This window comes from Momordica charantia (genome assembly GCF_013281855.1).
Source record: "Momordica charantia cultivar OHB3-1 chromosome 4 unlocalized genomic scaffold, Mcharantia_2.0 BLBB01000004.1, whole genome shotgun sequence".
Lineage (NCBI taxonomy): Eukaryota > Viridiplantae > Streptophyta > Magnoliopsida > Cucurbitales > Cucurbitaceae > Momordica > Momordica charantia.
Genome location: NW_028275162.1, coordinates 23,883,037 through 23,910,177, shown reverse-complemented (window position 1 = coordinate 23,910,177; position 27,141 = coordinate 23,883,037). Strand labels below are relative to the sequence as shown.

The 27,141-nt window shown below is 36.1% G+C and overlaps 3 protein-coding genes across 4 annotated transcripts; all 3 read left to right on the top strand.

Moving 5' to 3' along the window:
* The first annotated feature begins 10,239 nt into the window (after positions 1 to 10,239).
* On the top strand, positions 10,240 to 12,081 carry LOC111011927 (transcription factor MYB52). The gene is made up of 2 exons (XM_022285920.2): positions 10,240 to 10,619; positions 11,194 to 12,081. Exons 1-2 carry the CDS (start codon positions 10,457 to 10,459, stop codon positions 11,907 to 11,909), a joined length of 879 nt encoding a protein of 292 aa, XP_022141612.1. The 5' UTR covers positions 10,240 to 10,456; the 3' UTR covers positions 11,910 to 12,081.
* Positions 12,082 to 17,523: 5,442 nt separating this feature from the next.
* Positions 17,524 to 18,852, top strand: LOC111011792 (basic blue protein). Its single transcript, XM_022285686.2, has 2 exons — positions 17,524 to 17,808; positions 18,531 to 18,852. The coding sequence occupies exons 1-2, from the start codon at positions 17,607 to 17,609 to the stop codon at positions 18,728 to 18,730; spliced, it is 402 nt and encodes a 133-aa protein (XP_022141378.1). The 5' UTR covers positions 17,524 to 17,606; the 3' UTR covers positions 18,731 to 18,852.
* Positions 18,853 to 22,078: 3,226 nt separating this feature from the next.
* On the top strand, positions 22,079 to 26,867 carry LOC111011943 (Protein phosphatase 2C family protein). Of its 2 annotated transcripts, none has more exons than XM_022285945.2 (9): positions 22,079 to 22,387; positions 23,270 to 23,412; positions 23,657 to 23,755; positions 23,850 to 24,008; positions 24,203 to 24,289; positions 24,645 to 24,736; positions 25,420 to 25,491; positions 26,346 to 26,496; positions 26,568 to 26,867. In XM_022285945.2, the coding sequence occupies exons 1-8, from the start codon at positions 22,341 to 22,343 to the stop codon at positions 26,472 to 26,474; spliced, it is 828 nt and encodes a 275-aa protein (XP_022141637.1). In that variant the 5' UTR covers positions 22,079 to 22,340; the 3' UTR covers positions 26,475 to 26,496; positions 26,568 to 26,867. The 2 variants fall into 2 exon arrangements, with proteins under 2 accessions (XP_022141637.1, XP_087979559.1); XM_088123433.1 differs by lacking the exon at positions 22,079 to 22,387 and adding an exon at positions 22,490 to 22,993.
* The last annotated feature ends 274 nt before the right edge of the window (positions 26,868 to 27,141 follow it).

Sequence of the window (27,141 nt, the reverse complement as noted above, 5' to 3'; positions counted from 1 at the left end):
ACGCAAGGCCCAGCTCCGAGCTGCCCATGCTATCACCAAGGGCTTGGAGAAGGAGAAGTTCCAACTCCTCAAGGAGAAGGACGACATGCTCCAGGCGCTTGAAGCGAAGGAGGGGGAGCTGAAGCATGCGACTGCCGAGCTGAAGGCGGTGAAGGAGCGCCTCAGCAATGGAGTCTTATTGGAGGAATCGTTTAGGCAATATCCTGACTTCGATGGATTTGCCAAAGACTTCTCTGACGCGGGCTTCATGTTCCTCATGAAGGGCATTGCTTCCGACATGCCTGACCTTCAGATCGATCTCAGTGGTCTGAAAAAGAGGTATGCCGAGCAGTGGGCGTCTGGGCCTGGCGGCACCCCTGGCCCCCAAGCGTTGGTGGATAAGTATGTCAGAGATCATGATTCTGACTACTCCGACCTCGAAGAGGATCAGGTCGGCACCACTCAAGAGGGCGCTCCTCAAGCAGGCTCTTAGGCGACCACCCTCAAGAGGCTTTTCGCTGTCTTTCTTCTCTTCTCTTTTGTTTTTTGTTTGTAAGCGTCAGGGCAGAGCTGCAAGGTCTATAAGCCTTGGCTCTGCTCTCCATTCAATGAAGAAGCTCCCATTTGTTTTTACTTTGTTGTTGGCAACATCTTTCCTTTCTTTGCTTTTTCTTTGAACTGCAGCCAATGTCACCTCGCACCTCTTACTTTTGAGGTTGCGTCTTCAATTAAAATAATTTGAAAGTTTGAATTTGAATCTCTGTCTAGCATTCAATGCATTGCACCAACTCTGGATTTTTTAACATCGCACCCTTAACTTAAAAACGTTAAAAGGCTAAAATCCTAAGTCCGTAGCTGTTCTTCATATCGTACATCGTGCCCTAAGGTTCAGAGGCTTGATCATTTTGAACTTTTCACATCGTCCCTTTACCTTGAAGGTTTGAATTTTAAGTTCGTCAGTGGTTTCGGCATCGCACCTCGTACCCTTAGCTTTTGGAGGATTGAATTCTAACCGACTGCTGGAATGTGATCGCGTGGGAGTCCGTGGCCCCCATTTAATTTCTGGTCGAATTCGGAATCATGAAATTAAATCATCACATTCATTCCGATCATAATTCTTTTGAAACAGTTTTTACAAATCCATTGAAAACCCTTTTGGCATTTCAAGGATAATAACGCTTCAGGTGCTCCGCGTTCCACGGGTGCGCGAGGACGTCTCCTTTCAGATCGGCCAATATGTACGTCCCAGGTCGGACTATGCCCTTGACCTCAAACGGGCCCTCCCAGGTCGGATCAAGGGCACCCACATGGGTTTGGAACCTCCTTAAGACCAGATGTCCGACCTGAAAGGTCCGAGGTCGAACGCGGGCGTTGTAATGTCTGGCCATTCTGCCCTGATATTCCGCCAGGCGTAGCTGGGCCATTACTCTTCTTTCTTCCAACAAGTCGAGGTTGAGGAGCAGCTCTTCCTCATTTGTCGTAGGCTCGTAATGCTCTACTCTGTCAGATGGCATGCCGATCTCAACCGGGACTACAGCTTCGGAGCCGAAGGGCAGGGAGAATGGGGTCTCACCCGTCGATTCTCTTTGGGTGGTCCGGTACGACCATAGAACCTCTGGTAGCTCCTCGGCCCACCTGCCTCTCTTGGAGTCCAGTCTAAGTTTGATGTCTCGCTTGATGATCTTGTTGACTGCCTCCACCTGCCCATTTGCTTGCGGATGTGCGGGGGACGAGCTAAGGTGACTTATGCCAAGCTTGCTGCAAAAGTCTTTGAACTTGGCGTTGTCAAACTGCTTCTCATTGTCTGTCACAATGGCCTGCGGTATACCAAAGCGACATATGATATTTGTCCATACGAAGGACGTGACTCTGGATTCCGTTATGTGGGAGAGCGCCTCGGCCTCGGCCCACTTTGTGAAGTAATCCACAGCAACCACAGCGAACTTGGTCTGGCCCTTGCCCAAAGGGAAAGGACCAATGATATCTACCCCCCACTGCACGAATGGCCACGGGGCCGAGATGGGGGTGAGCAGCTCGGGAGGTTGGTGGATTATGGTTCCGTAGCGTTGACAATTGTCGCAAGTTCTAACGAACTTCTTGGCGTCCTGGCTGAGGGTCGACCAATAGTATCCTTGTCCTATCACTTTGGCTGACAGCGACCGGGCGCCTGAGTGATTGCCGCACACTCCTTCATGGATTTCTCTGAGGACGTACAGGCCCTCTTCACGGGTTAGGCATCTCAATAGAGGCAGGGAAAAGCCGCGTCGGTACAATGCTCCACCTCGGACCACGAACCGAGCTGCTCGCCTTGCCAACTTTCTACACTCCTTTGGGTCTTGTGGTGAGTTGCCCCTAATGAAGTCCGCAATCGGGTCCATCCATGAGGACTCTGGAGCGCCGATCTCCATCAGATCTGGCTCTGAGATCGAGGGATTATCTAAAATCTCGACGGGGACCGACCTGGCTAGGTCGGTCTCGTACGCCGATGCTAACTTGGCCAAGGCGTCAGCATTAGAATTTTCTGCTCGGGGAACCCGGCTTACTTCGTAAGTTCGAAACTGGGCGAGGTACGATCTGACCTTGCCCAAATACTTCTCCATTCGGGAGTCTTTGGCTTAGTACTCTTCCTTGATTTGGCTCACAACCAGCTGGGAGTCGCTGAAGACCTTAACACAAGAGGCCCCCAATGCTCTGGCGATTCGTAGATCGGCAATAAATGCTTCATACTCAGCCTCGTTGTTAGAAGTCCGGAAGCCGAACCGCAAGGCATACTCAAATCGCTCGCCTCCTGGTCCGAGCAAGAGGACCCCGGCCCCGCACCTCTTCTCACTGGAGGATCCGTCGACATAGATTGTCCACGGTAGGTCGGACTCGCTCAGCTCGGAAGGTGGTGTGAGCTCGGCTATGAAATCTGCCGCTGGTTGTCCTTTCAACGCAGTTCTGGGTTCGAACTGGATGTCGTACTCACTTAGCTCCATTGCCCACTTCATCAGGCGTCCAGAAGCTTCTGGCTTATGGAAGATGTTTTTTAGGAGCAAGTTAGTGAGCACCACCACAGTATGAGCTTGGAAGTATGGTCTAAGCCGTCGGGCCGAGGTGACTAAAGCGAGAGCCAACTTTTCCATCTGAGGGTATCTAGTCTCGGCTTCGGTCATAACCTTGCTTGTGTAGTAGACCGGGTTTTGCCGCGCTTCCTCTTGCCTGATTAGGGCCGAGCTGACGGCACTGTCAGACACTGCTAAGTACAATTGGAGCTTTTCCCCCGGCATGGGCTTGGCGAGCAAAGGTGCCGAACAGAGGTAGCTCTTCAATTGCTGAAATGCTTGTTTGCACTCCGCTGTCCATTCAAACGACCCTTTCTTTCGTAGGACTTTGAAGAAAGGAAGGCATTTATCTGTCGATCTTGAAACAAACCGGTTCAGGGCCGCAATCCTACCATTGAGGCACTGAAGCTGCTTCAGCGTCTTAGGTGCCTCCATCTCGATCACGGCTTTAATCTTTTCGGGGTTGGCCTCGATTCCCCGGTTGTTCACCATGAAGCCAAGGAATTTTCCCGAAGAGACTCCAAAGGCACATTTAGCTGGGTTGAGCTTCATTTGATATGTCCTCAGAACCTCGAAGGCTTCGGTTAGATCGGAGAGATGCGACTTAGACTGCTTGCTCTTGACAAGCATGTCGTCCACATACACTTCCATATTCCGGCCGATCTGGTTGGCGAACATTTTGTTCACCATTCTCTGGTAGGTCGCTCCTGCGTTCGTGCCCGGCTGTGGCGTCCACGAGCTGATCAATCCTCGGCAGTGGGAAGCAATCTTTCGGGCATGCCTTATTTAAGTTCGTAAAATCTACACACATTCTCCACTTTCCGTTAGATTTTTTAACTAATACAACATTGGAGAGCCACTCGGGATACGAAATTTCTCTTATGTATTCCGCTTTCAAAAGTTTGCTAACTTCCTCAACAATTACATCACTCCGCTCCTTGTTTATAGGTCTTCTTTTTTGCTTTACAGGTCGGAATGACGGATCTATGCTGAGGCGATGCGTCATAATTTTCGGGTCAATGCCAGGCATGTCCTCATGGGACCACGCAAAGACATCCGAGTTAGATCTGAGGAAGTAGATTAGCTCCTCTCTGTCGGTGGCCCCCAGCTTGGTTCCTATGCTTACTTGCTTCTCGGGACTCAGCAGAGGAACAAGCTCGAGCTCCTCAGTGGGTGCGGCAAACTCCCTCCGCGGCAGGTCGGCCTCGAACTCGAGCGTCCCATCCCTACCGGCGAGAGTTTCGAGGGCGCAGACCGATGAGCCTTTGAGTGCGGAGGCATAACACTCCCTCGAAGCGGTCTGTTCTCTTCGGACCGTGCCCACGCCATTGGGGGTGGAATACTTCAAAATTTGATGAAGTGTCGAGGGAATTGCCCGAAATGAGTGGATGATGGGTCTCCTTAAGATGGCGTTATAGGCCGATCTACCGTCAATCACCACGAAATCGACCATTTGCGTGACCCGAGTTTGGTCCTGCCCAAGCGTGACCGGCAAGTCGATGCAACCCTCTGGGATGACCGATTCTCTAGAGAACCCAACCAGCGGTGTCGGGCTTTTCTTCAATTGCGACCTCGTCCATCCCAAGGCGAGGTAGGTCGGTAAGGACAGGATGTTAGCAGATGCGCCTCCGTCTACCAGCACCCTCCTGACCACCACATGATCAATCAAGGGAGCGATCACAAGTGCATCATTGTGGGGCAGGTGGACCTCCTTCAAGTCTGCACCGTCGAAAGTGATTGAGCAGGTCGGCCTCTGCTCCCTGATGATGCACACCTTGCGCCTGGCTGCACGAGCTAACTCCTTTCTTTTATGTCCGGACTGACCCCCGCTTGGCCCTCCGAAAATGGTATTGATGACCGCAGGTCGGTCAGTGCGCCGGGGCGGCGTCCTCGAACGCTTCTGCTCTTCCTTTTTCTCTGCCGAGCTGGTCCTGGGCTTTCCCACAAATTTCTTGAAGTAGCCATCTTGAATTAGATCCTCAATTTGGCGCTTCAACTCCCAGCAGTCCGACGTGTTATGGCCGTGCTCCCGATGGAAGCGGCAATACTTGTCCTTGCTGCGCCTTTCCGGGGCTCCCCGAAGCTTCTCAGGACGCTTGAGTAGTTTTTCCATTCCAGACTCCTCGATGTTCGTTAGGATCTCGGAAATTGGAATCGTGGTCGGGGTGAAGCGTTCGTAAGGTCGGCTCCTGGTAGGTCCGTTCTCCGCCCTCCGATACTCAGCTCGGCCGCTGGAAAAGGATCCCTTGTCCTTGGACTTGGGATCTGCCTTTTCTATATCTTTTCCACTTCTGCCCCGGCCGATCTTTCGTTCTGGTCGGCCGGTTTTGGTTCGGAGGAGCTCCTGTCCATCGATGACTTTCTTCGCCTTCTGAAGCACCTCGGCGAAGGTGACCAGGGCCTCCTCTCCAAGTTTCACCGTGAGGGCCTCGTCGGCTAGACCGGTGAGAAAATAGCACATGGCCGAGTCATCGGAGCAGTGTGCGACCTTCAACAGCTCCTCCTGGAATCTGGTGACATATTCTCGCAGCGTCTCACCCTCCTTCTATCTGATGGTGGCGAGATGGGTCGCTGTCTTTTTGTCATAATGCCGAGAAGAGAACTGGGCGATGAACTCCCTTCTCAGCTGAGAGTAGGTCGAGATCGACCTGGCTGGCAGTCTCCGATACCACAATCGCGCGCTGCCAGTAAGCGCGATCTGAAAGGCGCGACATTTGATTGCGTCTGATGCCGCTTGGAAATCCATGAGGCCTTCAAAGACCTCAACATAATCCTTGGGGTCCTTCGACCCATCATAAGGCTTCACGGTAGGAGCTTTGAACTTCGGAGGGATCGATGCTTCCAAAACGTCCGAGGTGAAGGGCGATTCTCCCAAGTCGCCATCGTTCAGTGGACCTTCTTTCTGCTCACATTTGGCCTTTAAGGCCTCCACCTGAGCGTCGAGCTGGCCCCTCAACTGGTCGAACTCCTCCCTTGTAATCACTCCTGCAGGAGTTACTGGGTTGCGAGAGGATTCAGCCTGCTGGTTGGAGCTCCTGTGTGAGCGGGATGGTGACTGTCCTTTTCGGAGAGATGAGCCTCTCTTTCTGTTGAGGTGTTCACGGAGGTCTCCTCTCTGGCGAGTGTGTCCCTCGCTCTCGTTGTCTTCGGGATGTTCCTCCTCGACTGGGCCGAGGTGGGAACCCCTTTGCTCGCGTATGTCAATGCGCGTCATTCGATTTTCAGATCGGGACCCTGCGCCTGCAGCTAGTATCATCTCGTTATAAATTTCCTCCATGGACCGCATTTGTGTGCGCATTGCCTCCATTTGTCTCTGGAGCGCGTCAAAGTTCTCACTTGGTGGAGCCGGGGCTGGACCCCGGGCGCCCCTCTTAGAGGTCCCACCTCGGCCACGGGTGGCCTTTGATGTCCTTGGGTGCGCAGGTGGTAGGACAGGCGCGGTGATTCGTGTCGACCTGTGGAGGGGTTCTGTTGCTAGGCCGTCGTGACCTTGCCCCTCTACCACTGCTGCTCTGACCTCCCTCTGGGGGGCATCGCTGGCAGCTAGAGTCCTTCGATCTGCCGTATTGGTCGAGTTCGCTGGTTGAACCATGTTCGCTCGCGTGTTGGTTTAAAAGAATTGGGATGACTTAGATTATCTCTTCCCACAGACGGTGCCAAATGTTTATGTAAGGATATGCACAACAGTGTATTTCAGATTGCAGCTCGAACTCGGCCTCCGGACCGATCTGAATACTTGGGCGGACCTGCACAAAAAGGTGAGCACTCCGACGATCAAGTCAGTATAGGTCGGATTCCCAGTTTAGTTCGAGGTTAGAAATCATCGTACCTGATCGTGGAGTGAAGTCTTCTACTTATGAGTGGTAGTCCCGCTAATCTCGCGACGGTTACTCCCGGTAATCTCGGGACCGTCGGTTACACCCGGTAATCTCGGGACCGACGGTTATACCCGATAATCACGTCGTTGACAGTAGCTCACATCGGCCCCCACCGAGCTTCCCGGTAGGTCGGACCTCGGCCAGGTTCACCTCGGCCCTCATACTTAGCATCTGTCAACGCGCTAGTGGTGGTGATCTCGACCGTCCGAACTGGGCATGACTCATGAGTCATCTTGGAGCACCAATAGGGGTCTTCCACGTGTCCAGGATATTCTCTTCCCCAAACAGATATATCATAATATCATATTCTCTATGATTGAAAATAAATATAATTAAATTAAGAGTGAAAAAGAAAAGAGGGAACAAAAGACAAACACGGAAAGAATAATGTCACTGAAATCTCCTCTAAAAGCAAAAACCCACAAGGTTAGCTAAACCGTCACTATCTCGAATGGGAAGTAATTAACTTTCTATAATTAATTCCAATAATCATTAATTTGTTCTCCCACTTCATTTTACTGTCAAATCAACTATTTTTTTTATCTAATAAACCTGTCATATTATTACTTAATTTAATAAAATTAGCAAGGAGACTACATGAAATAAAAATTCAGAATCTATAGTTGTAATTAAATATTTTTAGAGTTAACTTTTTCAGTTGCAATTTTACCTAATAGTTGTTATTTAGCACACTATAAGAAACCTTATTCTAATTTGATAAAATTTCATTTTGACTGATTCTTCTTTATTTCTATTTTGATTAAGTAAACGTAACTTGTTTTTATTTTTCTTTAAAAATGATTAACAAGTAAGCACAAATGGAAGTAATTAATAGTTATAATGTTACATACTCTCACAAATAATATTTAAAAATTTTGGAAAGAGAGATTAATTCTTATGGGTTACTTCAGCCATTTGTCGGATAACACGTCAACATATAAGAACAAGTCGTATACATGGGCTGTCTTACAATTCGTTTTTACAACTATATATGTTGTTACTAACAATTTTTTTTTTTAAACAAAATTATTTTGGTAAAATTTATATTTTTATTGTTTAAGAACCAAAGGATAATTCACCTCAAATTCAATTAGCTCCAAAATCTACCAATAAGAATGCCCCAAGCTTAGTCACACAATAATCCCTCAATCCAATCATGAATATATTCATAGAAAACCTAAGAATAAATAGTTGATGATTGAGGCATGTCTACTCCTCTTCAAGAATCCCCACGATAGCATCGTATTTTTTCAATGTGAGATCCTTAATATACTCCTTCAGGATGGAGATCCTATTTTTGGACTGGATTTCTCGTTTGAGCTCTTGGACTTTGATACCATATAAATATTCGTGGAAGATCTTTATAAATTAGTAGTTTATTGTAAATACATAAAGGAACAAAACGGTATAGTATTTACGTAAAACATACTCTGTTTCAAACGATAGGTGAAGTCTTCAACTTATTCACATAGAGTAAGAAAATTGGATTGCCATGAAATACAAGTTCATTGTTAGGAAGAAACCCATAGGCTTTGACAAACTCTTATGGATGGAATTTTATTCAGCCAAGAAATAGGGTCCAATCCAATTAGTTTGATCAAATGAAAACTTTAATTTGTAGGAAAGACACATGGTTAAGTAATTTTTTTTTCCATAATATGTAATTAATTATATATACCTCTGATAATGAATATTGTTATTGGACATATTATAGAGTAGAGATTTTTTGTTCTAAAGTTTAATATTTTAGATATATATTGGAAAAGGTTAGGTGTATGTTTATTTGAAGAAGGTGAGAGAAAAAGGTACGTCATAGTTTTCATAATAAAGACATTCGATTTAACAAAGTTTATATTGTCAGTTTTGGGTACAAATTAAGCAGCTGTTAATTAAGTAATGCTTAATAAAAACTAAAAGTCATGCCAACCCTTTTCTCTCTACGTATATTAATCACACACAGAAGAAGCAGGAGAGATTATTTAGAAAAAGTGGAGTTGGTTTTACTTTTACTACACCAGCAGCCATGACATGCACAACAGTTCTATATCACCTAATTAAATTAATTTTTTTACAAATTAAACAAACACACACTTTCATAATTAAAAAAGAAATTGTAATTTGAAGATACTATTCAATGAAATAATTATAATTTCGGTCTAAAACAAGGTGGTTTTAATTGTAATTTTAAGCTGAAATGTCGTCACTTCCATATATTAAAATCTGAAGGTGATATTTGTGTAATTTGGTTTAAATAAGATTGCCTCCATTTTAAGTGTGCATAAATTGTCAAAAACGACTGCGCCATGATGACAACAAGGGTTTATTGGAGCTCAGCAATATATACAATATTTATCTACTCAACTATATAATTATACTGCTCAGAGCCAAGATTCCAAAGTTTATAAGTTGAGACATATTAATTTCTGTTACATGCATGCATGGAAAATAATATCCTTGAAGAACAATTAATAATTAAAAGCAAAAGAATGAATGAATAATTAATACCGTAATTAGTCTTTAAGACACTTTTTTTTTTGTGATAAAGGACACATTATTGTTTAAACATTATATTTGGTGCAATAGATTATGATGGATATATATGTGAAGTGAAGGTGAAAAGCTACATATTTAGGAAGGAACTCATTGCACTAGGAGAGATGTCACTTCAAGTTAAAAACCGAAAGCTTCCCAATTTGGCAGACGTGTAGAGCCTAGAAAGAGAGAAAAAGGAGTTTATAAGACAATAATAATAATAATAATAATTATTATTATTATTTTCATGATTTTCCAAAGTTGATGTAGTCTGACTTCCACCAGTAAATCTCTATAATTGGGACTCGTTGTTTGGGCTAAACAACACCAATGCAAGGCTCGAACACAAGACCCTCGTGATGATACCACACAATTATTAGCTACCGGCTAATTCAATTGGTTTTTGGATAAGTACCCATACGAGAAAGTTATAAAAGAGATATTCATTTAGTGGTACTCACTTGTTAAGGATCAATAATAAATCGCTACTCAATCCAGTTGATGCATTGGGAAAATTTAATTAATATATTGGATATCTAGCACTCCCGTCATTTGTGGGTTTGGGGAGGAAACAACAATGAAAGTTCGAACATAAGATTTCTGACTTTGATACCAATTTGGGTTAGAATGGAAGTTTATCCGATATTCAATAACTAAATATTTTTTTTCCTCTCTTATCTTGATTTAAAATTGAACGGAGATTATGGTGGAGTATTTGGTTAATATTTTGGGGAGTTGGGAGTTATTATGTGCATATAATTATAGGTATAAAAATGTCGTGCGAAAGCAACAAAAGTGACTGGCTATCCACAACCCCGTCTTCCCCTTAAACCAACCCCACTTTGCCTTTATTTACTCTGTTGCTAGTCATATATGTCTTTGCCTTTCTTCTTCTTCTTCTTCTTCTTCTTCTTATTTTTCCACTGTGTCTAGGGTTCTATTGATGCACACCAATTTTCTTCCCTCTGATCCATTTTTCTCTCTTTGGTTGCTGTTACTTGTTATATATATTAAGGAGTTTTGATGATCATGAAGGATTGTGGGGATGATGGTGTGAATTATGAGTATAAATCATGCCCACGAGGCCATTGGAGGCCTGCTGAGGATGAAAAGCTTCGTCTGTTGGTTGAACAATACGGCGCCCAGAATTGGAACTCGATTGCTGAAAAACTTCAAGGCCGATCAGGTACCTTAATTAAATTTATCTATCTCCACTTTTTCCCTCTCTCTTTTCTAAGATTCATGACAAATTACTGAAAAAGAACCTCAAAATCTTTGACTTTTCGACAATCTTTTTTTAAATCTAAGATGCTTCATTGATGATCCAATGAAAACAATAATAAAAGTTGGTAAGAACTGAAACGAATAAAATAAATCAACCCCAGATTAACAAAATTTTGGAGTGATCAATAATATTATAGGGTTTTGTTTTTGGGGGTTGAATTTTCTATATTTGTTATCTCAATTTCATTTGAAGATTTGTAAATATCTTTATGGGGTTTAATTATTTTAGTTCGTTTGATAACTACCTTTAATTTTTGGTAGATTTAAAAGCAACTTTAATTTGAGATGTTAATTATGAAAATTATTGAGATTTGATACTCTTGGTCGTCGTCTAAATCACAATTTTTTTTTAATTACGATATCTCGACTATTTCACTTAATTAGAAAACTTTTTCTAGCTTTCTTTTCGTTGGTATGTTTTTCATTTACCATCTCTTCTGAAATTTTGTTTTGTGTGTGTTTGAAATGTTGTTTAGGAAAGAGCTGTAGATTGAGATGGTTTAATCAACTGGATCCTAGAATCATCCGAAAGCCCTTTAGTGAAGAAGAAGAGGAGAGGCTTTTGGCGGCGCATCGAATACATGGAAACAAGTGGTCACTCATAGCCAGGCTATTTCCTGGTCGAACCGACAACGCCGTCAAGAACCACTGGCATGTCATAATGGCAAGAAAGCAAAGAGAACACTCCAAGCAGCTTTGCGGGAACAAGAGAAGCTACCAAGAGTTTTCAGCTAATTCGTCTAAATTTCTCGGCAACCAAACAGATTTCGCAGAAGAATTATTCAGACCAAGTACTAGTACTACGACTACTCTTCTTGTCTCCGACAACAATGGCTTCCTCGGATTGCACAACCATGATGAAATGGTTTGGAACTTCAAACAAGGTTCAGACAGTAATATTCCTATTCTCCATAGACATTATAACAATAATTATCCTAATTTTAGAACCCCTCCAACTCGATTTTGCCTGCCAAATAATAAAATTCCTTTCGGGATTTATAATCTTGGTAGCGATAATGGTGTGATTAAGAGAGAGTTGGAGAAGCTTTGCCCAGCCTCGACGGCGTTTGTCAAGTTTAATATGGACGACCATGGCCGCCGTCAAGAACAACCACAAGATCAAGATGAATCCCTTAAACCCGACAAAGATGTTCCCTTCATAGATTTCCTCGGAGTGGGAATTTCTTCTTGATCAAGATTTATCATTATTATTCCATCAATATAATCTTCTAATTAATTACTTGTTATTACTTACATGTTAATTACTATGTGAAAATTAAAGGTAGTTTTAGATATATACATATATCTAAACCCTTTTTTCCATCATCTGAGATGGTATTATAAAGGATGACTTTTCATGTTCATTAGTCTTGGCAAGTAGATTATATTTCTTGTTAGTTTTAATTTCATTCATCTTCTCAATTTTCACTCTCCTTTTGATTTCAGCTGGTATATACATATACATATACAACACCCATTGAAATTATTCTAGTATGAGAAAGGGTTTATCTCAATTAATTATAGTTTTTAACTGCTAGTTAAGAATTAGGATAATTTCAGGTATTATATTAGAAATGCAAATGAACATTCAACTTATATATATGTTAGGTAATGGAAGCTTCTATTGTTCAATTCTTTCATAGATATGACACTAGTATAAACTGTCCATATCAGTAGATTTAGAGAAGCCTATCAATATGGTTGCAAGAAACTTATAACCAACTTCATCACATACCTTTGCCAAAAAAAAGAAAAAAACTTCATCACTTTGATAAATTGGATTATTATAACTAATTAAAGGGATCTAGCTGAATCTTAATGACGACACCAAGTTAGGAGACTTTATTTCATTCTGCTTTATTTAGTTAAATATATAATTTTGTCTCTTGTCGTTTTTATGTCTATTAAATTTGTTACAAATATTCAAGGAGAGTTCTATTTATCTATAAACACAAACATTATATTAATAAGTATATACCGAAAAAATTATTAAGAATTCAGATATTAAGTTGAAGGTATAGTTTGGCCGTTTGAATTCATGCCCTCTAAATTCTTAGAATTTAGACCGGCCAACCTTTGATGATTAAGAACGGTGTAAAGAGAGTTTGCTCAATATTTTTGTTGGTTCGATGCCTAAGGACTTTTGTCAAGGCAATAAAACGCTTCCAATCTTCACAATAATAGAGCATGCATGTTATCGTTCACTTCAAGCTTAAGGGTAATTTAGATATATGTTTTAGTTAATTTAAGCACTATTTGTTTTTAAAAAATAATTTCTCAATGGCTTAAACGGTAACAGTGTCAAATTACTGTAAAATCACTTTTTGATAATAATTTATCAATTGTTTCTTAAAAAGTTATTTAAAAACCAATGTGATTTTTCTAAAAATATATTTTTTTTTATTTATTATTGAATACTATAAATTTCTTTAAAAGTATACTTTTTGTCATCTAAATTCATTTAGAAAAGCTACACTAAATTTGTTGGCTTTTGCTTTCGATTTTACTAGATACGGTGTTACATTTCTCAACTTGAGATAGGGCATTATATATTTTGCTGCTGAAAATAAACATATTAAATGTGTTACCATGCCTTTATGCCTTTTTTTTTTTTTACACTAATGTGTTACCATGCTTAAAATCAGCACTTTATCAAGAAATATATTGTATCTAAAACTTTGAACTACGTGGATATAAAATTGAAATTTAGAAAAAATCACAAAACAGCACATATATATACAATAGAATTATGATCAAGAGGCATTTACATTATATTAAATTGTATTAAATAAATATGCATATTTAAATAGAGTAGAAAGTTTGAAATTTTATCAAAATAGTACAATCCATAAACCCAAATTCAATCTTAAATGTAATAAAAAAAATATATACTAAGAAAAGTAATAGTTATGCTATATTTCAATTTTTTTGGTATATATATATATATATATATATATATATATATATATATAATTGAACTATGATAAAATTGGTTTGTGTTTTTATTTATTATATTAGAGGTAGGCTCATTATTTTACTAAAGAAAGGTATTGTTGATATTGATAACTTATGAGCAAGGGTTTTTGTTTTATTAGTTTATTCTCGACTTATAATTTCAATAGCCAAAAACCAAAGTAGTAGTAAAAAAGACATCTAAACTTCCAGCACTTTCTGCAAGTTGTATACACAAAACCTGATTCCCAAAATTTTAAATTGTGGTTTTATTTTCCCAGAAAATGGAGGAAAGGGCTCTTACTGATTCCACGTAGATTTGAATGCGATATATTATGAAAATCCTTTGATTTATGGGAAGAAATTCATCCTCTTCCTTCTCTGTCAAATTCTAAGTTCGAATAGGTTTTTTTTTAGACATATTTGATTATCATTTTTTATTCTCTAACATTTTAAATTGCAAAAATTAGTAAAAGTTTTATATGAAAACTAGATTTCAAACTATTTTAGTATATTTAATATACATTTTATAAGTTAAGAATGATAAAATAATGTTTTATCTATATTTTAGAAAAAAGTGGAAATAAAGAAGCATAAACAAAACATATTTTGTTATTTTCAAAGTTTCTACCCAAATTTATAAACATTTCTTGAAATGGGAAATGAAAAATAAAAATAATTAACGAGTAGTTATATGCTTCAATAGAAAAAAATAGTAAATAAGAAATAAGAAGCAAGGAAAAAGAAAACGTTACAAAATAAGAACTTAGATTGCTTCCTAAGAAGATAGGGAAAAATGCCTTATTTTGGTCTAAATCCTATTTTCATGATCAAACTTTTACATTTTTTTTTTTTTTAGAAAAATCAAACCTTTACCTCTATTTTGTTTTGTTGTTGGTATTTATATTTCGAAATGCTATGTATTAGTCTTTTCACCTTCACAAACTTTGATTTTGACTTTTTGTAGTGGTCAAATTGTCATCTTCGTACTTAACATAAATTTTAACTCACCCATCTCTAAATTAATATCAAATAAAATACATATGACTTAAAATATAAATTATGAGGTGTCCTATAAGATTTGAACAAAAATTAACAACGATAATTAAAATGAATTTTTATGCGTAGTTTAAGAACAAAAAGAAACCCGTTAAAATTATGTGTGTGTGTGTGTTTTCTTTGGGTCAACTTCGAAATAAAGGAATTATTGAAAGTAACCTGAAAACAAATAACCAAAGCAAACATTAATTATTAGTTAAAGTGGAGGGTCAATTAATACCCATTCAAGCTAAATAGGGTAGTAATTAACATGCGTTGAATTTAATCAATTAATGCGCACTGTATATCAATTTGGTCATTATTGGCAAATAAATAGACTAATCTTAATGATGATACCAAATTAGGGTTTTAATTGATTACAAATTCAGGTTGCTGCTGAACCAAACCATTCCCCAAAACCGGATTGGTCCTGGTTGATGATCCATAACCAAACTATGAACCGGGAGAGAACCTGAGGAAATGGCAAGAAAAACGAAATTTTCAAAAGTAACTATAAATATAACATTATAATCTATAACTCCACTTGATAAAATAATAATTAGCTACATGGTGATTTAAATATTTATAACAATATTAATTGACTGTTATAATTATAAAATTATTACATTTTATATATTTTTTTTTCTTGAATCGTCACCTCTGATTTTACCATGACATCCCGTGGAAGCAATATTTCTTTTGGTTGTAGGGGTAAGGTGAGATCAGCTCTACGTAATAATGATGTCAGACTTGTATTTGCTTAAAGATTTTTAAGCACCTTTTTTCCATTTCTTAATTAGGGCTGAGATTAGGGCTGAGAGAGGGTTTTAGTTAACTTCGAATAATGTTATTAATTTTAACTATACAACTAATTTGTGATTGAAAGCTCATAGACATGACTGACATAAATGTCACTTCAACTTTTTATTTTTTTAATATTTACAAAAGAAAAAGGATTAGGTTTACAATAAATCTTGTGACGATATAATATGATTTCACATTTATTATTATTATAATTGAGGATGTGGGGAAAGACATGACCTTAATTTCGTCACCAACCTATATAAAGAACAAAGTAGCAGCTCCTTTATTGCTGGTTAGGGTTGATGTTTGTTTGTTTTTTCTTTAACAACATTAATTCACATTCAAAACGGGCAGTCAGTCGGTGGACATACAATTTAATTAGAGATGTGTGACTCATAATTTTGAGGTATTTCAAAAATGAAAAAAAAAACTTATTAATTTTGATAAAGCTTAAATTAATTAAGTTTGAAATTAGCTAGAGTATAGATATATTATATCATTAATTGAAAATGTTAGATGTTTGAATTTCTACCCACGTGTTGTTGAACTAAAAAAAATAGGGAAAAAAAAACCAAAACTTGAAATAAAAAATGCCACTTTTTTATAGTTTGGGTATAAGAAAAAAGAGTAATAAAAACTTAAAATTTAAAATGACTAATAGTATGTAGTATACCAATCCTCATGGGATAATCTAGTGATCAATAAATATCAAGGTAAATAGTAAAGACTTAAAAAGAATCAATTTAATATCCTCCAAGTTTTCTTAATTATAGGTTGAGGTCGATTACAAATTTAAAGATATAAACTCAATTTTAAGGGAAAAATTATCTTTTTATCTATAAACTTCATCCGTTTTTTTGTCAATTTTCACCGTAAGTTTTTAGTTTCATCCAATTAAATATCAAAATTTTGTAATTTTTACTACCTATTGATTCATCCACTATTTTTAACAAAAACATAAAGAAAACTTACTAATTTAACGAAAATAAAGCTTGACACAAAATTAAGTTAATGTATAAAATCGACCATTAAATAACTTTACTAAAATTTGTAAATTTAAATGAAAAGAAAAAAGAAAAAATTATCTGAATTCAATCAATTTCGTACCAAATATATGTTTTATCATTAATTATACAGAGCATAGCATACATTTTTCAATAACTTTTCATACCAAATAAATGTTCTATTAATTTTTTGTTCAATAACCTCTCAATTTAAACAAAAAAAAATACAATATTTTTTTTCTTCAATATTTGACAACTAAGAGAAAGAAATGTAAAAATAAAAAATTATAAAAAAATAAAGACAAAACTTGACTCAAAGTTAAGGAGGAACTTACTCCTTAATACCATTAAATATTTGATAACTCATTATTCTTTTTTATAATTTTGTTTTATTTTTACATTTCTCTCTAGAAAATACTTAGTTCGAACCTTGTTCTTACCACCAATAAATATTTGACAACTTATTATTTGTTTTAAAAAAATTTGTTTTTGTATTTCTTTATCTTAGTTATCAAATATTTAATTGTGGTAACTACAATATTCTTCCTTACTCGTGTTTCTTTCTCTCCCATAATTTCAAATATTTAAGGATATGTTCACGAGGAAGTTCTTGGTTAATTCTAAAGCGTCAAATTTTTTCTAAAAATATTGAATTTTTAAATATTTAATGGTATCAAAGCGATCTAAATTTTTCTCTAAAAAATTATAGGAAATATTGCACACATTTTTAATCATCAATTCCTGCTGTTCCCGATGAGAAAGTAGGATGGGGGTAGATTTCCATAAATCTGGACTCCTTCAAGTCTACAATAGTGGGCAGTGGGCAGTGGGCAGTGGGCATGAATGGGAGTTGTTGGAAGCAATGAATACCATAAAACATTGGTGAGTACAAAAGTCACCAACTTTCCCTAATTTTTCGCCTTCCCCATTCAATCCATTCGACCCCACAGCTTCCACTTTCACTTCCACTTCTTCTTCCTCTCCGTTATAAAATGCCCTCATTTGCTCTCGCTCTCGCTCTCACTCTCAGGTGGCTGCCCAGCAAATTGTTGTTTACCAAATTAGTTTAATTAAGCTCTCCATCTCTGAAAATGGGCAAGGGTCAGGCAAGAGGCAGTGCTGCTGTGGGGATCGGATCAGCCGTCGCTGTTGCCGCCGTTATCGGGTTGGTTGTGCTGTCTCAGTTGGAGAGCGTCGAGGCAGCTACTTTCACTGTCGGCGACGCCGGTGGATGGACTTTTAACGTCCAAAGTTGGCCAAATGGAAAACGTTTTCGTGCCGGTGACATTCTCAGTAAGTTCCATAAAAACCATTTGTAAATTTACTTCCAATTTCACTCTCACCTCAATATTTTAGATCTACTCACAAAATAATAATAATAATTTCTTTTTCTTTCTTTTCCCAAAAAAAAAAATTACTAAAAATACTTAACCTACTCTACCATTGAAATCTTGACTACTTATTATATTAATATTTATGAGTTTTATATCAAAATTAATTGACAATAACAAGAGTATTACATATCTATTACAAATCGTTGTTAGGTGACTTATTTTATCAATGTGTGATAGTTAACCTATTATTTCTTTACCATTAAAGAGCAAAGCGTATTTTCCAAAACTTAATTAGTACGGTACAATAAGAATTTCTTCCTAGAAAATACTTGGTTCCTTAATGGTAGGAGCAATTTTGTCCTTACCATCTTTAAATATTTGACAACTAAAAACAAAAATGCAAAATTAGAAACTTTTTATAAAAATTAATGATGCAAAATTAGAGACTTTTTATAAAAATTAATGAGTTCTGGTTCAACCACAGCAAGTATAAGATTTATTCCCACCCTTAAAAGAGTCCAACAGCAAAATATTCCCTACTCCAAATCTCATGACTACTTCCATCATAGTATTAGTTATTTAAAAACGAGGTGAGTTCAAGAGTAAAAAAAATTATAATGGACATATTTGAAATAGTGTTAATAAGGACCTAGTTGTGCCTCGTGGTGGAATATTTGGCAGAGTTCAACTACATCTCGACGGTGCACAACGTGGTGGTGGTGGACAAAGGTGGTTACACCAACTGCATAACTCCGGCGGGTGCGAAAGTGTATAAATCAGGGAAGGATCTGATAAGGTTGCCAAAGGGACAGAGCTATTTCATCTGCAACTTCGCCGGCCACTGTGAGTCCGGCATGAAGATTGCCGTCAATGCAATCTGAATTAACTACTGCTCCAATGTTATTAATATTGTAACAGAGCCTAGATTATTATAAGTGCTTTTAATTTCTATATGAGAACAAATGTTATTGTAGTGTTAAATAAAAAATGTGTCCTTTTATAATAGTGGGAGTGTTTGTTAATTTCTAGTTGGAATATCACCTTCCTTGTTGGAAAAATACTATATATTTTATGTCATCATATCAATACTAGTGTTTTTAAATTTGGGTGCTCTAGATAAAACTTCCTCTTTTTGCTTTCTTACTTTATTATTCATCACTAGCATTTTGTTTTCTAATAAAGAAAAATAGAATGATATGGCATGGTATGCAATATTCATGGATTCCGATAAAATAATATTTCTATTATGTTTTGAAATAAATTACTTATTTTCGTTGTTTGAAAATTTCTATACAATTTTGAGAATATTTTTAAAAACTAAGAAATAAGAAACAAATAGTTGTCAAATGGTTGGATAATTTCAAACACGGACTCTTATAATTCAATAATGTGTTTAATTGTAATAATTCTTAAATACAATTTTGAGTGGTATTTTGATAGTTTATCATAGTATATATGATTTAGTTGTAGTGATTTTACATATGTTTGAAGGTAAGTTAAAAGTTTGAGAGTACTATCGAATCAACCTTATGGATTGACTGGATTGTTTTCTCTCAAAGTTTAAAATATAAAGTAACAGTTCTGTGATTTTTTTTTAATTTTTAAATATAAAACCAATCATATTCATCAATCACACACATTGATTTTCTATTTTATTTCTTAGAGGACATACAAATTATTGGTTATGATTGCTAATAATAAGAGTAATGACAGTCCTTATATCTATTGTGTTTTTCTAAAATAAAGTTAAATATATGTTCTGTCCTCTATAAAAATTGTTTTTTAGTATAACAAATGTTTGTTTTTTAGTATAACAAATGTGTGTGACAGAGATTTGAACGTTCAACTTAAAATAAGGAGTTGTACTAAAAAAAACTTAGAATAAGGAGTAAATATCTAACCGCTAAATTGGTACTTGTGTTGGCCTATCAAAAGTCTTTATACAATCCACATTTTTAGCCTATATGGCATATCTATACTATATTAAAAAGGTAGGAGGTAGAAAAACCATTTTTAGACACTTTTGCCCTTTACTAAATTTACAAATTTACAAATTATGCCATTAATATATTATTACAAATATTAAATTAATTATTAATTATTAATTATCAATACTATAAATGCATGGAATATAAAATGTTAGAATGCAAAAAGTTTTCCAACAACATAAAATTAATTTTTTCTTTAATTAAAATTCATACTAGAATTTCAAGAGTTTTAGAATTTCAAAAGCTTTTGTAACGTTTGATCCTCTACTACTATAAAAATAGGTTTTCTTCTACATGTTTTTCACAAGTTTCAATACTTTTTTATTCGTAGTTCCTTGAAACATCTCTCAAAGATGATTCAATCTTGAAAACATCTCGAGATATTTGTGACATATTCATCAAGTTGCAAGAGAGACATATGTTGAATCTACATATCTCGAATACTAGGTTTGTAACATTACCATTCCACAATTTTACAAAGTTGAATAATAGTATCTGTCAAGCAATCTTCAAGAATGAGCATATTTACTCTAAAAGATGAGTGTATAGTAAGTACTTGGATTTTTTTTGTTACTATTGTTATTTTTCTAATTAGTGTGTTTTTTATTTGGAATGTTTCGTTTTTTAGCAATTTTATTTAGTTTAGGATTTTGACTTTTTTTTTGTTACTAATGTTTTTTATTGTTTAGTGTATTTTTTTAATTTGGAATGTTTTTTTTAACAATTTTATTTAGAATATTTGTTTAAAATATAGATAATTACAAGTTCATGTTCTTATTGTTGAAAAAAAAAAACAATCATAGAAGCCCGTATATAAAAAAATGTTTAATTAATAAATTAATTATAAACAATAATTTGTATAGAATCGTAAAAGGTGGAATATAAAATTTTTGGTTATTTTATTTTCTAATATTATAATTTGAAGAATTTTTCTTTAATAATTTTAATTATAATATAAAATTAAATCAATAAAATAATTTAGTTTTAGTTACAAAATTCAACATATACAACAAATATTTAATAAACAAACAAAATATTAAAAAAATAAAATAAAGGACCCAAGATTGAAATAATTTAAAAATAAAAATATTAAAATACTTATTTACTTTTTTATTAATATATAATTTTTTCCTTTACTTTTAATTTATTTATTTACAAAATATATCATTAACCATTAACTATAAATAATATATTTTAAAAATAATTATAAATAGTACATTTTATTATTAGTAATTAGCTGTCAATAATAATAAATATATATAAAAATTAATCTTAATTATTTTTTAAAATAATTATACTTAAAATATTTTACGTGAAATTATATAAAATTTAAGTTACCTTATAATTAAAAAAAAATTATACGTGCATTGCACGTGATAATACACTAGTATTATTAAACTATGTAATTTATTTAATAAATTAGATGAACTTCCATATTCTGTGTTGGACCTTAAATTTTTATTGGTATGAAAAAAATACTTAACTTTAGTAAAAGTGTAGCATAAGTATAAAAGTTTTTTTCCCTTGAGTTCAAATAAGTATAAATATATATTCAAAGTTTCACGGACAAATATCTCATTAATTTAATTTATTCTTTTTAACAATTTCTCCAAATCTGGTCCACCAAAAAGGCCTCAGTTTCTTTCTTGTTATTTGCCTACTTTTCTGGCTACTTTACTAAGTTATATATATTTGTCTTGATGACTTTTTCATGCCCATTATTCTAATCAAAGTATCAGCTAAACTTGTGAATATTATTTGGCTCTTAGGCAATTATTTATAAAATTAAATATATATCCTTAAGATTGGAAAAAAATGGAATTAACAAATTAAGCAATATTTGAGTTTTTGGCCTTTGGCGTCTTAAGCAATCAAATAAAACACCAATTTAAATATATATTTCAATGAAGTGGAAGATCCATAGTGTAAATTAAGTTAAAAATATACCACATTTTTATAATGGTTAGCTTTCATTACTTTGTTCACTCAACTATTGAATATTTTATGAAATTATATATCTACCCATTAATTATGGATGGTTATTTACGAAAAATAAGAACAAATTAATCGTTACCAACTTAAAAATTGTTTTGTTGGTTAGATGGCTATTATGATCATCTACTTATAAATTAATAATTATAAGAAAAAAGAAAAAAAAAATCAACATTCTACTTCCAAAGAAATTGATTTTCTTGTTTTACTTTTATTCGGTTGGAAAATATGAAATGTCCACCGTGTTAATATAAAGCTAGAGCGAAATTTTCTCTCTTTGGTTTTGTCAAACCGTGTAGGAGATTCCACCGCCGCCGTTCACCGCCGCCACCGCAACTCTGGTGCTGATACGAGGTCCGAGGCCTGCAATCCGACGGAATCTTCGTTCCCTTCACCGTCTGCCTCTTCTCCCCCTCTTGGGGATGCCGATCAAGAGGCCGCCCTACGACCGCCTGAACCATCGTCCTCACCATCTTTGTCTCCGACGGCGCCGGTAGTTCCAGAAATTATAATGTCCTTCAGGGATCCTAACGCCCTCTTCAGTGGCGGCGGTATCAGGTCTTTGACTCTTTTCATTTCATCTAACAATTGCCACGACTCTTCATCATGTTTGTATAAATTTAATCGGCGCCGTTGCTTTTTTCTGTAAATCTCTCTATTGTAACTTTTTTTCCCGCCCCTGTTTATTTAACTTAGCTTTCAATTAAGGATAATTTGTGGGGTTGGACCATTGGATTGGTCTGTTCAAACTCCTTTCAAGATGTACTGTATTGACGATTCCCGTGACATTCCTTTTCTGGATGGAGACACTGAGTTGTAGATTTTTATTTTCGTTTTTTGAAATTTACCTTGTCTAAGAGGGAGAGGTTTTTCACACTGGATTTATGAAGCCTTTAGCCAAATTATTCTCTTGGCGTTGGATAAAATAGCATTTAAATCAAACTTGCGAATAATTTATTTCACCAGTTTTCCGTGGGGTAGGCTTTGCTGTTAAGAGTGGTCCAGATTACCTGGCCATTTCATGGATGGTGGACCTGAGTTTTTGGTTTAACTTCCTGCTTTCACAATTAGATTCCTTTCAACTCTGTTTTATTAGTACTTGAAGCAATCAATGTGCAGTGGCTTAGTTCCTAAAGGGGGCCATAGGGCCGATCATCTTCTGGGGTGGGTTTTTTACTTGCCCTCATGGATGAATCTATCAGCCATTCGTCATTTTAATTTCTTTAAGAACTTAATCATCTTTAATTCTATGTTTTTAATGGTTGGCTAGTGAGGAAAATCTAGATGTATGATATTGGATTCAGTTATTGCCTTTTATAATCAGAGTTCAAATCTTGCGCCCATGATCCTTACAATTTATCTTGGATGTTTTATTACAATGTGTAATTTTGGAACCAGTGACACTTGCACATCTAATCACATTCTCTTCTGTACTTCTAGTTTTCTTTCCCGGAATCAGACTGGAAAATTCAGCTATGCCTATTCTAGTTTTAAGGGTAAAAGGGCTTCGATGGAGGACTTCTATGAGACAAGGATTTCTGAAGTTGATGGGCAGATGGTCGCTTTTTTTGGTGTTTTTGATGGTAGGGCCTGGTATCGGTTTGCAATTTAATATCATTATACTTGTGAGATTGAATCAAACATGGTTCACATTGGTTTTTATTACTTTATTTATTTGAATTGTTTCTTTATTTAAGATACTATTTTACAGCATTTAAATTTATGCAATTCATTAAGAACTTTTCTTACAACATCTTGAGTTGTCTAGTGTAATGCATAAACGCTTGTTATTTCCCACATTTTCATGGATACTGTGATGTTACATAGGTCATGGAGGTTCCAGAACAGCTGAATACCTTAAGCGCCATCTTTTCAAGAATCTAAGTAGCCATCCAGACTTTATCAAAGACACAAAGACTGCAATTAGTAAGAAGATATAACGTATTCGGGTATATGATTTCATATTTTCTTTTTGCCTTTGCCAGTGAAGCATAAACTGGGGAAAATACTTATTTTGCAGTTGAGGTTTTTAGACAGACAGATGCCGATTATATTAATGAAGAGAAAGGGCAAAAGAAAGATGCTGGTTCAACTGCATCAACTGCTGTTCTGTTAGGGGACCGCCTCCTTGTTGCAAATGTTGGGGATTCCAGAGTCGTTGCTTCTAGAGCTGGTTCAGGTTGCATATTTTTTTCTGTCAAAATAGGAAGTACTGGAAAATCTACTTAATTTGAATAAAAAATTAAAATGGCAGATCCAGAATTTGTGGTTCATCATTGTAACAAGTTGAAAATGAAGGTTTATTGGAATCAATGGATATGTTGAACTTTCTTGGACTCTTAAGTAGTCGGATACAATTGTCATTTGTTGCAGCTATTCCCCTCTCTATTGATCACAAACCTGATAGATCAGATGAACGGCAAAGGATTGAACAAGCTGGAGGTTTCGTTATTTGGGCAGGTAAAGCACACTAACCTTTTGGATCACAGTCTTGCACCTGACTCAATTGTTTAACTTTGTTTAAATGATACGGTATACATTCCAATGAAATCACAATGAAATCACAATGAAAAGAGTTTGTCTCAGTATGCTTTTTTTTTAATATATAAATAACAGAACTACACCATCTACATTTATGAACTTGGATAGGAGCTTTTCTTTTCGCGTTCATTTTAAATGTCAATCCTGCTAGTATCATTATGGACATAAACAATTTTTGTTCATCAGTGTTTCCACCTTCATGCACAATTATTATTTCCATCTTAACATCTGAGTTCGAAATGGAACTTCTAATCTGTTGCAAAACTTAATCCAGGAACTTGGAGGGTTGGTGGTATTCTAGCAGTTTCGCGTGCCTTTGGAGATAAGCTACTCAAACGATACGTTGTTGCTGATCCCGAAATTAAGGTTTGGAAGCTATCTTTTATAATAGGAACTTATAGTATAAATCTATTTGGTCTAGCACGCACGAGTCATTTGCTCAAGTCTTCTTTGAATTTGCATATTCTCTCCCAACAAATGTAAATGAAATTTATCCAAACGATTTCAAGAAGTGCTATGACGCTAACCATCATAGTGTGACCTGGTGGTTAGTAAGGCCTAATGTAAATAGCAAATGGCTCATGGGGAATAGGTTCAAATCATGGTGACCACCTACTTAGGATTTAATATCCCACGAGTTACCTACGCAACCAAATGTAATAGGGTCTGACGGTCGTCTCCTGAGATTAGTCGAGATACGCGTAAGCTAGTCCGGACACTCACGGATATAAAAAAAAAAAAGTTCTAAGACCCTTGAATTTAACTAAGTGATTCAAAATCTGTAGTGGTATAATCACAGTAGTTAAAGTCATATGCTTTGAGCTTTATATCCTTGGGCAACCATATTTGAGAACAGCATATGTAATTCGCAGTTAACGATTTATCATTGCAATCTTTAAATTGCAAACCATTTATAGATATGTTTATTTTTCTGTATATTTACCTGTTTCCGTATGCTCTTATAATTGCTACTGGAAATTCCGGAAGAGAGCTTTGCTTTTACTATTTTTACACATCTCCTTTACACTGATTTTCACTCATTTTAATAGGAAGAAGAAATTGATGGTGTAGATTTTATCATTATTGCGAGCGATGGACTTTGGAATGTCATATCAAATGAGGTGATTTTCATTTTAAATTACTTCAACTTTCTCTGTCTTGTGCTATTATAGAATTTAACTATTCATTTTCTTAAATTTTTCAATAAGGAAGATATCTTCTAACTTTGACCTATTAATGTGTGATAACACTTAGTGGAGACATTAAAAAGAATGACTATCTGAGAATGATTCTCTGGAGCCAGAAGGATGGCCTCTCTTTATTATGGACCAATTGACTAAAAGGCGAGACTGAGATAATTGTCATGCACCCTTCTTCTTTATCATACAACAACCCGGAAATTAACTTACTATTCCACAACGAACTGAAAAAGGGGAAAAAGGATTAAAAAAAAATTACAACACTCTGTTATCATTCTTTAATTGGAAAGTACTGCTTAAACTGTATAAGCAAATCAATATGATGGTCGAGATGGATAAGATTTCCATGAATTTTCCCTTTCCCAAGTCTGGAGTATTAGCAGTAGAGTTGGACTACGATTTTCTAGTTTCGGCATTTTCTTTGATGAACCAAAATTGAAGCCTTGCTCCTCTATACCGAGTGCATCTGTGCCCGCCCCAAGGCACGGACGTAGTTTTGGGATTTACTAAAGTTATAAAAAATTCTAAACGTTTTTTTTTCTTTAATATAAATATTGGTATAATGACTACTTTTCTGGGGTTCGTTGTTGTTTGTGCAAACTGTTCTAAACAACATAAACACTCAAAGATTGGAGGCGAAATAAAGGAGTTCCTCTAGCTTATTCTCCCCTCTTTTGGCAATTTATTGTTAATGAACTACAGGGATCTACTCACACAAATCTCATGTTAAAAACTGTATAACTCCGTAAGTTTCTTCTCTGTTTTGTGGTTTGCAGGAAGCTGTAGCATTAGTGCAACACATCCAAGATGCAGAAGCGGCATCAAGAAAACTAATCCAAGAAGCTTATTCACGAGGGAGTTCCGACAACATTACATGCGTCATTGTACGATTCGGATTATCATAACTCGATACGATCCGATCCCGAGGTAATCCTTTTTGGTCCTTCCTGCTTTTATTCTTGTTATCCATCAGTCATAACAATTAAGTCCCCTTGCAGGGTATTGGAGACTTTGTACGAAGTAGCAAATGACAGTTCTTTCCCACTGGAATGTCATGACTAACTACAGTTAGTGGTCTTATGTATTATGACATTATGACAAGTTCCGACTCTTGCTGCATACTTATTTTATGTATGTGTTGGTTTCATCCAAGTACTGATGTTTATTTCTATTTATTAATCTTAATAGTCTCTACTATTAATATGTGGTGTTATAATGAAAATTGATGTAGTGTTGGTGCCATTCATGGTAAGCCCATTCAAATAAAAAGGACAATGTGTAAACTTTTAAGTACATAATCGAAACTTCTTTTTTCGATTGATAATATTTAGGTGCTTAACTTCTTTTTTTCAATTGATAATATTTAGGTACTTATTGGTAGAAGTGTCGATCACCAATAAAAATTTTAAAGTTTCTTTTAGTTTCTTGGATAACATACTTTTTTCTTTTTATACATTTTTTCTCTCCTATTTATCAGAAAATTAATATTAGTCCGTGCTTACCGATAATTATTTAATAGTTTTTTTTAATTTAAACTTGGTCACGGAGAGGATAACGTACTAATCTTTTATA

Excerpts from the sequence above, each read along its gene's own strand:
- LOC111011927 (XM_022285920.2), top strand. The coding sequence starts at position 10,457 with ATGATCATGAAGGATTGTGGGGATGATGGTGTGAATTATGAGTATAAA. Across the intron at positions 10,620-11,193 it reads AAAACTTCAAGGCCGATCAG|GAAAGAGCTGTAGATTGAGA; the intron begins GTACCTTAATTA and ends AATGTTGTTTAG.
- LOC111011792 (XM_022285686.2), top strand. The coding sequence starts at position 17,607 with ATGGGCAAGGGTCAGGCAAGAGGCAGTGCTGCTGTGGGGATCGGATCA. Across the intron at positions 17,809-18,530 it reads TCGTGCCGGTGACATTCTCA|AGTTCAACTACATCTCGACG; the intron begins GTAAGTTCCATA and ends AATATTTGGCAG.
- LOC111011943 (XM_088123433.1), top strand. The coding sequence starts at position 22,941 with ATGTGCAGTGGCTTAGTTCCTAAAGGGGGCCATAGGGCCGATCATCTT. Across the intron at positions 24,290-24,644 it reads AGGTTTCGTTATTTGGGCAG|GAACTTGGAGGGTTGGTGGT; the intron begins GTAAAGCACACT and ends AACTTAATCCAG. Across the intron at positions 25,492-26,345 it reads GGAATGTCATATCAAATGAG|GAAGCTGTAGCATTAGTGCA; the intron begins GTGATTTTCATT and ends TGTGGTTTGCAG.